The sequence below is a fragment of the Misgurnus anguillicaudatus genome, chromosome 25 (genome assembly GCF_027580225.2).
Source record: "Misgurnus anguillicaudatus chromosome 25, ASM2758022v2, whole genome shotgun sequence".
Lineage (NCBI taxonomy): Eukaryota > Metazoa > Chordata > Actinopteri > Cypriniformes > Cobitidae > Misgurnus > Misgurnus anguillicaudatus.
Genome location: NC_073361.2, coordinates 22111297 through 22128314, shown reverse-complemented (window position 1 = coordinate 22128314; position 17018 = coordinate 22111297). Strand labels below are relative to the sequence as shown.

At 35.1% G+C, this 17018-nt stretch overlaps 1 protein-coding gene across 1 annotated transcript; it reads left to right on the top strand.

Moving 5' to 3' along the window:
• The first annotated feature begins 824 nt into the window (after positions 1–824).
• sgk3 (serum/glucocorticoid regulated kinase family member 3) lies at positions 825–16729 on the top strand. The gene is made up of 17 exons (XM_055181445.2): positions 825–1079; positions 4916–5104; positions 5212–5295; positions 5589–5661; positions 8794–8869; positions 10255–10330; positions 10477–10526; positions 10718–10775; positions 11538–11621; positions 11734–11865; positions 12351–12463; positions 13533–13569; positions 13953–14039; positions 15226–15321; positions 15421–15576; positions 15750–15839; positions 15999–16729. Exons 2-17 carry the CDS (start codon positions 5027–5029, stop codon positions 16173–16175), a joined length of 1467 nt encoding a protein of 488 aa, XP_055037420.1. The 5' UTR covers positions 825–1079; positions 4916–5026; the 3' UTR covers positions 16176–16729.
• The last annotated feature ends 289 nt before the right edge of the window (positions 16730–17018 follow it).

Sequence of the window (17018 nt, the reverse complement as noted above, 5' to 3'; positions counted from 1 at the left end):
TTTTTAGGAGTGCTTTGGTGTTACATGCTTTGTTGACCGGTTTCTAATATTGTAAGTCAGGTTCTACTAAGTAAACATGAAGACATGACAGCGCTCTCTATTATAAGTTCATGCTGCCCTCTTGCGGCTCTTTGTCATCATTTTGTACACTGAACCGACACAAAGTTTATAGACGCCACAACACATGTATATAATAATAAAAGCAAACAAATTGTATACACCACTTTAACATTTTATCTTGTTTATTACTTATAATGGAATAATACTGACTGGCGATAAAGGAGAAAGGTCTTTTTATTTTTATTTTTATAGTTTACATTTATTTTATTTAATAGTATGCTTTTCTTCTTTGCGTAAATCTATGTTTTTTACTTTTGTGTTTTTGTTATTATATCGTATTTGAGATACTTATTTTTGCCTGTTCATGTTTGCACTTATTTTACTTTGCAATTAAAAACAAACATAGGAGGAAATAGGCTAATAAAAACTACTTAAAATCATTTTGACTTACCAAACCTTTGATTTATTTTCCTCAATACTTCAGAATACTACTATAATAAATATAAACAATAATTACATATAACATATTATTATGAACAAAAATATCATGGTTAAACTTGGTTATGTTTCCTTAGTGAGACATTGTAAATTTGGTTACAATGGTTTTACTATGAATACCATAATAATACCACACTCTACAGTTAACTGTAATAAAACCATGGTTAATTTTCGTAGTAGGGGAAAGAATGCATGGTTTGTGAAGATCAAAGCAAATGTTTAACTCTTCTGTCGCTAGAGGGCAGTGTTGTCTATTCTCCTTTACCACTGTATTTTTCGTGCTTCGTTTGGTCGCGTGACTGAATGTTTGGGAACTTCTGAAAAAACGTCAGTGTGTCTTTCTTACGGGCGGCTCATTGATAACGCCATGATTGTCGGTGTGTCCAGCTTTTCACGTTGAGCCGGGTCAATATTCAGTTCCCAGACACGCTGAGTTTGATTTTTTGAATCGTTGAACTGCCGTTGGCTCTCGACACGTCACTGGACTGGAGTCAATCGGATGGAAAGAGTGAGAAAACAAGGCAAGTTATGTCTTTACTCTCCCTGTCGAATATAAAGTACGCAAATGTCTATAAAATCGTGATTTAAGAAGGTTTTGGGGGTGGAACAGTTTCATTTTCAGCAATAGGAAGCAATGTCCAATGTGTAACAAACTATTAGCCTATTTACTTACTTAAAACGGAGCCACATGAAAAATACTGTAGTATACTTTAGTGTTTACTACAGTAAGCAAGCTATACTGTACAGTAATATGTTTTAGTACCACAGACACTACACTTTGTTAGTATACTGTAGTGAATTGATAAACTGGTACATGCTGTTATTTACTTTAATAATTACTACTAAAATCAGTATTTTACCATACTTTACTTTAGTAAATACTAGTGTACTACAGTGTGGGGAAGCAAAACATCAAAATACATTTATTTTATCATGTCAACATGGTCAAAATGTATTTTCCCCTTTTGTCATTCATTTGGTTGGCTTCATACTATAATACAATTTCAAAATGCAGGATTGTTTCTAGCCATCTGAAAATATGTTTTAAGTTACACAACACTTCCTCTTAAATACCGCATGATGAATAGGATTTAAAGGATGTTATGTAAATTGCCATATTGTGGGTAGACGTACTACCATGATCATTTATATCCAACATTTTATTCAATTGAATATATTTGTATTGTGTTCCTACATGATTTCTAAAAGAACACATTAAAATCACCTCTTTTGTTGCTTTTTGGGAAATGAAAGCATGACGTTTTTGTTATTCAGTATCATTGGGTTAGTAACATACTGTAGGCCTACATTATGTCAACAGCTGAAAGGAAAATTATTTGACCAACAAGTAAAATATTCACAAGGCTTTCTATTAAAATTTTTATTGCAAGTTAAACTTTCCCAAGTTTTATCACAGCTACTAACACTTAGGGTTGATTTCCGGTGCAATTACAATTGCTTTGTTTGTGTCATATCCTTCAATCCAAAGTGACTTGCAGTGCATTAAGGCTATATATATTTATTATTAGTATGTGTGTGTTCCCATGGGAACGACCCTATGACCTTGTGTTGCTAATGCAATGCTTTACCCCGTGAGCCGTAGTAACACCATGATATAATTTAAAGTTACAAAACACTTGACTCACACTTCTGCATTATATTCAACTGCCTTTTAATCCATCATATTACACAGAAAGTGCCAAAGACAAACCTGTACTACTAATGCATTGTTTTTTCATGTCACTACACTTATTTATTGTGTGTGACATGTCAGTACGTGTTTATACTTGATCTTTTGTATTTGCCCATCGGTGCTCAAACCTGTTTGACTGTTTGGGTCCTTGCATTAGATCACATTCGATTACAGTTACCTTTTCATACCTTTCATTTAAACCACAGCTAATCATTGTTCCCTAAAATAGTTTTTTTCTATATGTGTAATAATGAAAATGAAGATATTTTGTCCTGATTGGTTGTATTGTGTAAGTGTGGATCATTCAGTTCTCGTGCCATTTGTAACAAGACCCCAGTGTTTACTTTCAGTTTCAGAAGTGTCTTTGTTTGGTTACTTGGCTCAGACACTCAAGTGTTTTATGCTTCCTGGTGTCTGATCCTGGTTTAAGAAAACAATAAAACATCTTGTCTGCAGTTAAATCATTAAGTTACAGGGCAAAAAAACCCATATTTTTATATTCAGAACAGCACCTAACTGCACCAATACATTTCTATTGAATCTGCTTGTGTGTTTTTTAAAAGCAATCATTTAAGGCGTTAAACTGCCCCAAAGTTCTTGTTTAGGCAAATAAACCTGATTGTCCTTATAGGTTCAGAAGAATGTCAAAAATACAGATTGAAGTGATAGAGTGAACTATGTTTGTTATCTCTTCCCTGCACATTTAGTTTGCAGTGCAATATTGTAAACAGAGGTACAGGAAGGTTTATAATAATCCCACTGCTTGCTTTTAATAGCATTATTTTTATTGTTTGTAAAGGAATTTATGAAGAGCTCAGATGCAAAACCCTCTAAGTGCATTTGACATGTTTTCCTGTAGGCCTAAACAAGCAGGCTCTTATGTTTAGGTTAATTAATTTCACTTTGATGGCAATGAAAAGGTTATTATAGTCAGAAATAAAGATTTCAAAAATGAAATGTCTTATTTTTACAAATCTTACTTTAGTCAGTTAAGTGTATGCAAGCTTTGTTGGCAAAAGTCTCCACTCCTAAAAAATCACTTGCCATTCTTCACTGTCCTCTCTGAGTACCATGATGTACACGTGCTATCGTTCATTCATTTCTTCTTTCTTGAAGAATCAAAATTATTGTTAGAAAAAAATGTTGTTCGATTAACAAAACTTTTTAAATGCGTTTTTCCTGAAAAATATGCATTACATACATTTTTAACTCTTTCCCTGTTAGCTTTTTTTTTAAGTCGCTAGCCAGCGCCAGCATTTTTTATGATTTTCACAAAAGTGTAATGCCTTCCAGAAAATGTTCTTCTTTTAAATGTATAAACATACAATGTATATGTGGAGATATGAATTGCCAGAAAAACTTGTCATTGGCAGGGAAGTGTTTTCTCTTAATTGACAAGTTAACTTGTCGAAAATGTGATGCTTCCATATTTGGAAGATAAGCTTCCAACGCGATACCGACAGGAGTTAAAGAGCACCTATTGTCCGATTCATGTTTTTAAAATTCCTTTGGTGTGTAAGTGTGTATTAGTACATGTTGATGATATGCAAAAGGTACAAACCCCAAAGTAAACAATGACGTGAGTTTTCGTTTCCAAACTTAATTTTCTTGGACTACAACAAACACACGGATTGTAGGCAACCGTTTGCTTCCTGGGATTGGTGATGTAGACAAGACCGACATTATCATAATTCCTCCCGCTTCGTACTCACAGCCTGTAAGTTAACTCCTGTTAGCAACCCAATCTTTCAAATATGGTAAGGAACGTCACATTTCCTGCTGATGTCAGAGGTATTCAGACCAATCACGTACAGATTAGATGTATTTTTTTTAACCATAAACCACGTGAACACATTGTATTATACGTATAGAAAACCCCTGAAACGTCAGTTGGAACTGTGATCGAAAAACTTTCAGAAACTTGTACAAACCTTTGCGAAGTGCATTCGGCACAGAAATACTCTGTAACACATCAAACTGCTGTTTTGACACTTTGCCTACGTTTAGCATGAGGAAACAACCCAATAACTGTGTTAAGAAGTCAGAATGCTTGAAATACCATTAACCCCCCCCCCCCATTTAAAAGATTTTTTAAAAATACATTTTTAGGAACTTGTTTTGACATTGATCCAAAAGTCAAGCAAACATCAACTAATATTTAAGTTTTTGTATGCTTTACTTACTATAAAGATATTCAGGAATGAACCGATTTTACGCCCAAACTATGTGGAGATGCTCAACCTGCCCTTTCAAACCTGCACCTTATAGGTTCAGCATTGCATTATCTAAAAATATCTCCCTTGGAGAGAAAGGCAAATGGCACCCATGCAGTGAGCAAGTGTGTGTGTTTTGTTTGACAGGGGGAGTGTGTGTGGTGGAAGGGCATATGAAAGAACGTCCCCACATTTGCTCCCTCCCAGTTGGAGAGAAACAGAGTGGAGGATGAAAGAGAGGTGGAGACTCATCTCTCGGTCGCCCAGACTGAGACTCCTCTCTGTGCTCATGCCACACATGATTAGTGACTCTGAAAGGCCTTTCTCTACTCATGCAAAGCCCAAAGATCCCTCTGGGACTACAGCGGATGTAGCTTTATACTGCAGAAATGAGCAGTTGGTGCTGGTAGAAACTCTTTTTTATGCTCCATTATGTTTGTGTTCTCCGTAGGGTCATAATGAAGAATTTTCATCAGGAGCAGGTGTGTCCCAGAGTCAGGGGATTGTTCTGAGGACCTGTTGCATCTTTCGCTGGTGAGTCTCGACTGTACGAGTCTTCAGGATGGAGGATCATGCCAACTGTCCCAATGTTAGCATTCCCTGCTACAATGAGCAAAGAGACAAGAAGAAGCGCTATACTGTGAGTCACACGTGATAATCTCTGTGGATGTTCTGATATACAGTTGTGATAACACTTCATGTCGTATTGGAATCAGATTGTACAATTTTTATTTGCCCTATTGTTAGGTTTACAAAGTAATGGTCAGTGTTGGAAGACACGAGTGGTTTGTATTACGGAGATATGCTGAATTTGACAAACTTTACAACACGGTAGGTCAATTGTTTTTTACTACATTTGTTTTAGACACATGATGTGATAGTTTATTTTAGATCATCCATAAACATTTCAAACTTACTTAAAGTGACTTTACTTGTATGTCACTATATGAGTTGCTTGATTTGGAATTTAAATTGGTTTCTAGTGATATATTTACAGGTTTAAGAAAAATATTAAACCGTTTTAGATTATCCATTTGCTTAATGTCTTATTCGGGATCATGAAAACAAATCTAATGCTTTCTTTTTGAAAGATTGAAACTGAATTGAACTACATTTTTCTGCAGTTGAAAAAACAGTTTCCCAATCTGCATTTGAAGATCCCAGCTAAGAGAATATTTGGAGACAATTTTGATCCAGGTACTTAAATTTTTTTTTCTTGTTTACATAGTCAAGTCAAATCAAGTCACATTTATGTGCATAGCGCTTTTTATAATGTTTCATTGCTTCAAAGCAGCTTTGCAATCTTAAAATATATGAAGAGTTTGGTTCCAAAACGCAATAAATCCATTTTGACTAATTTGGGTAAAAACGTGTTTTCTATACCAAGAAAGTGGCAAGATGAAAACCACTATTTTCTGTTACAAACTTTCACATAGCATCTTTAGGTTATAATAACATAAAAAATTCAAATCCATAATTTTTATTTTCAAAGATAAAAACTGATTATTTTTTCAGCAAAATGCAATAAATCCATTTTTTTTTCAAAATGCTATAAATGTATTGAATCAATATATAAATGTGCTTTCATCTTTGCCATGTTATATTCATTTAGTTGACTAGTGGTATACACTGATTAAAAAAAATAACATTAATGGCATTAATCAAAACAGTTACTTTGTCATATTAAGAACACTGTCATTGCTGCTGTCATCCTTGGGACGTTGTTGCTGAACTTCTTTAAAATTTCCGATTTTGATGGCTTAGACTTCTTCCCCGCCACAAAAAAACACCACATGTTTATTAATGCCATCAAAGTATTATTTTGTTTTTGTTTGTTTGTTGATCACAAAGTACAAAGTAGATGAGGAAAACTAGGATTCCGTGTGAATTCAACATGTTTACAATGTGTGGAATGGTGCGTTGTGACTTGTTGAGTGGATTTATTGCATTCTGCAGAGAAGGAGGACTGGTGTTTATCGCTTTTTGGGGAAAATGGGAGGAAAGATTACAGTGTAAATATTACAGCGGATATTGGATTTTGCGTAAAATTAGGAATTTATGTTTTAAAGGGGTGGTTCAATGGTATTTCAAGCATTCTGACTTATTAACACAGTTATAGAGTGCTAAACGTAGGCAAATTGTCAAAAAAGCAGTTGGGCGTGTTAGAGTGTTTCTGTCCCCAATGCACTTCGCCAGGGTTCGTACAAGTTTCGGAAAGTTTTTTTATTACATGTCCAGCTGACGTTTCAGGGGTTTCTATACGTATCACTTCTTTATATGAACACTTTCCCCGGAAAAACCCCGCCCACCCGTCAATCAGCGGGAGACGCTAGAACTTACAAACATCACATCACGCGACAGCTTTGTTTAATTTCAAAACTCAGCAATGGCATGAAAGAAGAAGTGTGTTTTTGGATGTAATGAAAAGAAAGTCAGCTTTATCGAAACAATGGATATAGTTTATTATCCGGGGTAGCAGCGGAGTTTTGCGTGTGTGTTTGATGCGCTGGATTTTTCGAACCGGGTCATGAGTTGCATGCGGTAAGTAAGACTTCTGTCTTATGTTGGAAATAGGCGCGTACATATTATATAAATGACACGAACATGTAGTGAATCATAAGTTAAACAGTGTTGTATAGTGTTGCATGACTCATACTCGCTCCTCCCGCGGTAGTAACTCCCCCTTCTTTATTTTTTCTTTCTTTTATAAATCTGATTAAACTTTAGACTCTTCAGAGATATAAAGGATGTAATACTACTCTATAGGTACTCCAGATTAACATCAGAAATGGAAACAGCGTTTGTTACGTGAGCTTTAATAGTGACCAGATAAAGTACTGATTTTGGCTGTAACTATTTAAAAAAAAAGCCATTTATCACATTTTGGAACCAAACTCTTCATATGTGCTTCACGTTGCCATAGAAGATGTCGCTGTGTAGAACCTTTTAACCTTAATTGAAAGAGTGAAGTAGACAGACCGAGAAAAATAAACCTTAGTAAAACTGTAAAATTATTAAATATATAGTGTATATATACACAGTATATGGTATAGTAAAAGTCAGTAGTTCTCATAAAAATGTACAGACCTCATTGTAACCCTTTGTGTTCCCATGGATGTATGTTAATGCCTTATTAAGTTTAACAGAGATCATGTGTACTTCACAAATTTGATTATTCAACAGAGTTCCATACACAAAATTATCCAACCCATAAAATCTTTGTCCATGTTTAATCTTTGCATTCAGACAACCTGGCAACAATGTTTTGTTAATTTTAACCATGTATTGGTCATGTGTGACCAATTATGTGACCAGAACATAATCAATCTATTTATTTCTGCAGAAACTATGTGTCGAGTAATTGAGATTACATGCAAATGAAATCTTTTAAATGCTGAACTACTTTAATTATTCTTCCACCCATTTCTCTCTCTCTCTCTCCCTCTCTCCCTCTCTCCCTCTCTCCCTCTCTCCCTCTCTCTCTCTCTCTCTCTCTCTCTCTCTCTCTCTCTCTCTCTCTCTCTCTCTCTCTCTATCACTCTCTCTCTCTCTCTCTCTCTCTGGATAATTGCTGCCTCACTAGAACATCACTTTAATTATTTGAGGCACATTTTGTAGTAGCATCCAATGCTTCACTGAGGACAGCGTGTTTTCACTATGCATCACGGGCAACAGCCAATTTGTATGCGAATGCAAACCACAGAATAGTGCATAGCAAAATTTATGGAGTGGAATAAACACTTAACATATCCTTTGAATGGACTCTGCCTTTTGACGTCAACGGCAATCAAACACTTGTGTGTTTTGGTAAAATTCTGTAACTTGGTATAAGCTAGCAAAATCAAGTAGACGCCAACATGCACAGGTTGCTTGCCATGGCCTCATTCTTGAACAAACTGCACAGGGTCCCAGGTTACATAACAAACCGGACTACATTAAATATGGCTTTACTTGCACCAAGGATAAATATGATTTGGGCCAACAACAATTTGTTAATGCTGTGAATTTCTTTGCGGCTTTAATGAACTTTAATGAAATGATTTTCAATATAGTACTAAAAACATTTTAAAAACCAAAATGTCTTTTTTTTATTCAGTATGTGGCATGGTAATAATTTTGCAGGTAAATAAGGTTTAGCCAGTGCAGTACATGATAATATGAATTAATTTCAGTGTTTTATTTGCACACAAAAATTGTGCGACAAAACGTTGTGGTATAGTGTTGGGTCACTTGATGCACATTTTAAAATGCTGTTCCTCTGCAATACACATTTTTCTGAATATTGTTTTTTTTTCTAAGCTGACTGTATATTTTTATTTATATTCTCAGAGTTTATAAAACAAAGAAGAACAGGGTTACATGAGTTCATTCAGAAGATTGTTACCAATGGACAGCTCAGCAACCAGTGAGTATATTAGCTGCTGTCCATCAGTAATATTGTTGTCAGTGCATCTATATATATTATCTATAGACCCTTTTATTGTTTGTACACAATGATGACGTGTCAGCGTATGCGCACACAGTTTGGCAACGAAAGTACGGCAAGAATCAGCAGTGAAGCAACACAGACAAAGTTATTTTAAAAAGTTTTCTTATCAACTTTTTTAACACAGCTACCAGATGCGTGTACTACAATGGAGTGGATAGAAAACGTTAGCAGGTGCCCAAATATAAAGTGCCCAGATACATATACACTCACCTAAAGGATTATTAGGAACACCATACTAATCCTGTGTTTGCCCCACTTTCACCTTCAGAACTGCCTTAATTCTACGTGCCATTGATTCAACAAGGTGCTGAAAGCATTCTTTAGAAATGAGATTTTTTGGGATGCACATCCAGGGCACGAAGCTCCCGTTCCACCACATCCCAAAGATGCTCTATTGGGTTGAGATCTGGTGACCGTGGGGGCCATTTTAGTACAGTGAACACATTGTCATGTTCAAAAAACCAATTTGAAATGATTCGAGATTTGTGACAAGGTGCATTATCCTGCTGGAAGTAGCCATCAGATGATGGGTACATGGTGGTGATAAAGGGATGGACATGGTCAGAAACAATGCTTAGGTAGGCTGTGGTATTTAAACGATGCCCAATTGGCACTAAGGGGCCTACAGTGTGCCAAAAACATCCACCACACCATTACACCATTGCATTAATGAAAAATTGAACAGGTGTTCCTAATAATCCTTTAGGTGAGTGTATATTATATTAGTGCAACCAAATGCAACAACCAGACATTTTGATGCTAAAAAACGTTTTAATAAACTTTCTTAGTTGCTAACACGTTAGAACCACTGGGGAACAACACCACTTCTGTTGCCAAAATGCGCGTGCAGGCTATTTGATCACGTGGGCTGTAAAAGGGTCTATAGGCCCTATTTGTATGCATGCATGCTTTGAAATGGAAACGTAATAAGGGGCAGTTCACATTTTGAGTCTAAATCCGTGTGGAAAACGCAACCACTCCGATTTTGTCCTTTTGTCTCGAGTTAATACTGAATAAGTCAATGTTTACATGGCCCAAATGGTGAAGCTGGGTGATTCTTGTCACATGACTTGCGGTGCAGATGCGGCATTCTGAAAACTTGAAATATTTAAATAAAAAATAACAAAGAGCGCATCGCGACCGTGTGGCTCTCAAAAGACGCGTGTGAATCCCCCTAAGCAAAAAAAAGTTTCTTACACTAAACTGTTTATGTTAGCTCATGTTGCAGTACACAGCTTTGGCTTTTTATTTTCTCAGTTAAATTTTTAACATGTGAATGTTCCCTGATTTCAAATACACAGTCCCGATGTCATAGACTTTCTGCAGATGAACAAATCGAAAAACTTCTCTGATGTATCAGAAGATGAAGATGACAAGGTTGGTGTTTTTAATAATAACAACAATTAAATGTTTTTTAATGTATAAACTGTTAAATAACTGGTCTTGATTCATTTTATTAGCTACATTTAATGTATGTTTTAGCACAGTTTTGATTCTTTTGTGTTTTGTAATTTCTTTAACAGAGTAACTCCACCTCTAGAAACATTAACCTGGGACCATCTGCTAATATATAGTAGGCATTTTCAGAATAATTCATAATTATTTTATAGACTACTATACTATAGATTATTGCTTCATGTAGTGACATAAATATCATGCTCATTTAAATATTTGGAAATAGAGATCATCTGACAAAATGGTCATGTGAATAATGGTACACCTGTCTTTCTTATTTTACTATTAATTACCATGTTTCTCCTATAGTGCAAAGCCAACTGACTTTGACTTTCTTAAAGTCATAGGAAAGGGAAGCTTTGGAAAGGTATGTTCATTATTAGTAGTAGTAAGTAGTAATAGCAGTGGCGGCTCGTGACTGCTCATCCGAGGGGCGCAAATTTAAAATATGTGTTCGGAGTGTCATTTGTGTTGCTCATGTTTTCAAAATATGTGTTTGTTGCGTCGTGTGAACCATGTGCATCATGTGTTTTGTCAAAATAAGTGCCTGCTGCACACGCATCAAAACCGTTTATGATAAAATAGAAGCTCACGTTCACAAAATACACCCAAGACACTATCTTAACACTAAACTCTGATTACGCATGAGATTATGCGAGTATCTGGCAAACGCAAGCGTCTCTTTTATAATAAACCCTTTGGACGCGTCTGCGGCGGGCACTTGGTTTGACAAGACACGTGATTCACATAAGATCACTCGACGCACAGAACACATGTTTGGAAATTACGAACTAAACACATGTTGTGACAAACTTCGCATCAAGCGCCCTCGAAAGAAGACGTCATCGGACGCCACTCAGTAATAGTAGTAGTTTGGATATTGCCTGCAAAGTTCTGACTTGTTTGGAAGGAAATTGGTTTTATCCCAAGTACACAGCTTGTATCAGTTACTGAAAGCTCTGAATGTTAATTGTGCTTTGTGGTTGACTGTTAACTTTTAAGTTGTGGACTCTCCATTTAGGAAGTGAAAGTTTCACAGTTTAAAGTCACAGAGCTTTTATTTGATTTATGTTAAGCCGTAGTGAAAGTCGGAACTGCTGCTAAACCAACTGTCCTCTCCCACACAAAGGTTCTTCTTGCAAAGAGGAAACGGGATGGGAAATGTTATGCCGTCAAAGTCTTGCAGAAAAAAGTCATTTTAAACAGAAGAGAGGTAATTGGATGATATGTAATATCATAAGTAAATAGCAAGGCCAAAACATTTTGCTTTGCATTATGAAAGTATAATTTGCTGGTTTTTAAAACAAAACTTGTTTTTATGACAGCAAAAGCACATCATGGCTGAGCGTAATGTGTTGCTGAAGAATGTTAAACATCCCTTCCTGGTTGGACTGCACTATTCTTTTCAGACAGCAGACAAATTATACTTTGTCTTGGATTTGGTCAATGGTGGAGAAGTGAGTATTTGTTGAGTAACTAATTCTGAACTATTATATCGCCACAAAATCCTGTTCGGCAGATGAAACCAATATGTTATACATAAAACTTTTGCTGACAGTGGCATTTTTCTGTAGGAATGTTGTAATAAGGAAATGATGGGACGTGTCATGTGACTTGTAAATGAGTTGGTCAGGCCAATGAATGAATGAGCTTATTGTATTTGCCATTGTATTTGAATTGTGTGTGTTTTTTACAGACATGCATAGTTAATGTGGTGAAACCAATGACCTGACTTCCTTCTTTTAGCCTAAGCTGTGCCAACCGCATTTTAAATGTCAACTAATTAAAACTCCCTGAAATAATGTTAAGCCTTGTGATTAGATCCACAAAACTGGAGAGGGTGACATTCAAAACAGTGATGTAGTAGTTAGCATGACTTTTTTGGCCTTTGTAAAGTCCAGTTTTGCTTTTGCTCAGGTTTTATTACTTCTTTTTTTAATAGCTTTTCTTTCACCTGCAAAAAGAACGAACCTTTCCTGAACCAAGAGCAAAGTTTTATATCGCTGAGATGGCGAGCGCTCTGGGTTACCTGCACTCTCTCAATATTGTTTACAGGTACAAACTTTTGGGCTATTCTGTTGGAAGTGATTTTGCTTTTAGTGTGGCATGGATCTGTTCTTATGAAATACATTTGCATAAATGTGCTTGGTAAATAACCATGTGAGCACACTAAAGCCTGGACACCTGTTAAAAAAGTACACCTTGTAAAAAAATTGGTTGTGCGCGCTAGGGATGCATAACGATTATTCGTGATTAATCTATAGCAGAATAAAAGGTTTTGTTTACATCATATATGTGTGTGAACTGTGTATAATAGTTATGTATATATAAATATGCACACATGCATGTATAATTAAAGGAAAAATATATGTTTATATATGAAGTATTTATATTTATATTAGGGCTGTCAAAAGATTAATCACGATTAATCACATCCAAAAGTTTGTGTTTACATAACGTGTGTGTGTGTGTACTGTGTGTAAATATTATGGATATATAAATACACACACATTCAGGTATGTATTTAAGAAATATTTGCATTTAAATACTGTATATACATGTATATAATTTATATATTATATTTTTATATATAAATATAACCAATCTATAACCAATATAAACATGATTGGGTGTGTTTTATATATAAATAATAATTATACACCGTACACGCACATATGTTGTGTGGACACAAACTTTAATTTTGGATGTGATTAATCGCAAATTAATCTTTTGACAGCCCTAATTTAAATATAATATTAATTACACATAAATATACAAATGTATATACACATGCAAACATTTCTTAAATATATACATGCATGTGTGTCCATTTATTTATACAATGTTATTATACACACATATATGATGTAAACAAAAACTTTTGTTCTGCTATGGATTAATCATGATTGATCGTTATGCATCCCTAGTGCGCACACAGTGTTCTGATAATGAAATTTGCGTCACCAGCACTGTACGCAGACCCTCGCGTATGCGTAATTTTTTTTATTATATCACCTATAGTTTATTGTGCATTTTTCTGTGTAATGGTTTCAAGTTTAATTTAATTGTAACTGAAAACACAAAACAAAACGTTCTTACAAGTTAAGTGCTCTTTTGTTCCTAGGGATTTAAAACCAGAAAATATCCTCTTGGACTTTCAAGTAAGCATCTCTCTTTTTCACTTTTATCACAAACAGAGCATAGCTTAAAATAGTTGTCGGAGTTCCAGATGAATAAGATTGATCTCTCCTTGCTGTGAAAGTATAACAAACGGTTCTGATTTCCAGAGATGAGGTGTTCATCTGAGCAAATGTGGCTTAAGCCAGCCAAAAAAATTGCAGAGAACCGGAGACTTATTTTAACTTGAAAGAATGCTTGATTTAGGTTAAGTTTTATTTGTGCATTTTTTATAATATCCGAAGAAACTGAGAAGCTTACAGGCCTCTGGCAATTACTCCAATCAGACATAAGATACTTTGGCTTTAAGAAAAAAAGGCCTTTTGTTTTGGTAACTTCCTGAAAATGTTTTTTTTGTCTCTAAAAGGGACATATAGTCTTGACTGACTTTGGACTTTGTAAGGAAGGCATATCCCAATTAGACACAACGACCACATTTTGTGGGACACCTGAGGTATTGTGTAATACAAATATTGTATTTGTTGCATATATCAAAATTATGTATTGAATACATTGTGTTTGTAGCATATTATTGTAATGACAGTGTGTTTTTAAGTGAATGCTAGTTGACCCAATGAAATTCGGTTAATTTAGTCTTAAATAGACCCTTTGCACTGTATATAGAAAAATATATCATGATTTAACATGTATTTAAAGAGTACCCTAAATGTAAACACATGTATGGCGTAATAGAATAACACTGACATTGGCCATATAAATGTGAAATTAAAAACAGTACAAATATCAAACGTCTTAAAATTTATATTCACTTGAGGCCTATATTTTTCTTACATCACAATACATGATGTCAAAGGTTGCGATCAAAAACTTGTTTTATTAACGTTACAGCGAGGTAAACATCTTCAATACGTTGATCATAAAATGTATGCAAAACAGAAGTACTGTAGTAAACTGTAGTAAACTCTTATTAATATTTTGCGACCAATACATGTCACAGACCCAGAATGCACTTTATGTGAAACATAATGGTGGCCTCCACAGCTTAAAATGAGTATTACATATTGGGAGTTTTTGGACTAATGAAAATATTTAATGCGTTCCTATCAATAGATAGTAGTAGAAGGCAAATAATAAAGTATTAAAGCATACAAGTCTTCATAGTCGAAATACCCTTTAAATTGTCAAGTGCTCAGCAGTCTTAAAGGACTCTGCAAACTAAGTGCTCTTCCGCCATACAATATAGTTCTCATTTTTTTTATCCACTTAAAAATCGTCACATTTTATTTTGTGCCACCATACTCACTCATGTAACTACTCATGTAACAGTTATTAAATCGGCAAAACATGGGAGTGTTTGGTGGCTTCTAAATTCATCCCTGTTTGGATCCTAAGGAATAAATGGGGCTAGGCTAAATGCTAACACATTCACAACATGCTGTACAAAGATTAAGTGCACGCATTGAAAAAAGATAGGTATGTATAAATTTGTCTAAGTTGAGGTAAGAACATAGTAAAATATTGAAAAACGGTGGTGTTTTCCTTTAATGCTTCTAATGCAACTAACCTGGTTATAGTTTTCTACCAAATTAACCCCACATTTACTTGACAACTGAGGAGATTTAAGATTGTAATCATACAATAAAAAAAGAAATAATTTCATTCTCTTGTCTTTTAAATAGTATTTAGCTCCAGAAGTGCTCAGGAAGCAGCCGTATGATAATACAGTGGACTGGTGGTGTCTGGGTTCTGTGCTCTATGAAATGCTTTTTGGGCTTGTAAGTTACCAACAGACCTCAAAGATTTTTGTATGTTAATGGATATTCATCATACAGGCAGTGATGCTTAAATCCTGTTTACCTTTATGCTCTCAACAGCCTCCATTCTACAGCAGAGACACACATGAGATGTATGACAACATTCTTCACAAAGATCTTGTAATGCGCCCTGGGACATCCACAGCCGCCTGGTCCATACTTCAGGCCCTGTTGGAGAAAGACCACACCAGGAGGCTTGGCTACAGAAATGACTTTGTGAGCTATTTAGTAGTCTGTGTGCTGTTACGTCTCCCCCTTGTGGAGGATTTGTTAAAACATTTCAATAGTATTTCGTGGATCTAATATACAGTAGGGGACCATTTTAAGAACTTTGTGTGCTTAATAGTTTGTTATGTTTTAATGATATCTTTACATCTTAATCTTTACAGAATGAAGTCAAAGGACATGACTTTTTCTCATCCATCAATTGGGATGACCTTGAGCAGAAAAAGATCACACCCCCTTTCAACCCTAGTGTGGTAAGACTTGATGTCTGATAAACTGGTTTTTATTAAAAGCGTATCTGTGCCATTCATATCTGCACATGCCAACTGTTCTGAGGAGTTGCAGACATGGCACAATTATACAAATTCTTGATTCATAATTGTATCAAAAACCTCTCAAATGTTGTTTTGCAGGATTCCCAGTGTGACATCTCAAACTTTGATCCAGAATTTACAGAAGAACCTGTGCCAAAGTCTGTGTGTATCTCTTCAGGGATGTCAATAGTTAACGCTAGCGTCATGGAGGCTGATGCTGCCTTCGAAGGATTTTCTTATGCTCCACCATCAGAGGATTCATTCTTGTTTGACTAATGGTGATTTCCATAGGGCTGTGTAAAATGGGTGTGCTGTGATCGCTTTTTCTGATAACTGGGAAGCATTCGACAAACGCTGTGTACTAGTCAGAAGGCGAATTCTTGTGTTGGTTAACATAAACCTTTTGGGATGCAGGGTGTTTCAAACTTTATTTTTATGCTTGAATAACAAATTATATTTTGTATAACATTGAACGCCTTACCCGAAACACAGCTCAGGAGCTGAAGTGTTGATATTTTTCCTCTCAGAATTATTTTCTATGGTTTCTATGATATTTGTAAACTTGAGCATCCTCTGTCACATTCCTTGTTGTGGTCTTACACTTATAATATGCAGTATATGACCAATTTTGTTTTTGTAGTGTAGTCTATTGTTAGAAAAAAGCATTCATGTTATGTCACGAAAAGCAATTAAATTGCTGTTTGACACTTTAATATGTATTTCCCTTTGTTAAATATAATGTATGTGATGTAATTATCAAATGAGCAGAGCTGTGTGCTATATTCTAAAATCAATATTTTCATAAACTCTATGGCATTTAACAGCCCTAATACAGTGTGCTTTGGTTATTTAAGTTTATGTCTTAGTTTTAAACAATTAAAAAGTGACAATGATCTAAACCTGTTTTTTATCTGCAGCCCATCTGATATAAAAATAAACTTTTTTTGCTGAGTAAAATAAGGAAAAACATGAACAGGGAAAACATTCATGTCAAATATCATAATGCAATGAATGTTACAAAATATTCCTATGTCTGCAAAAAAATAAAACAATGAAAAAGCAGACCATTATATTTAAATAAATTCTTTAAATTATGAAATTAGACGCCATACAATCATT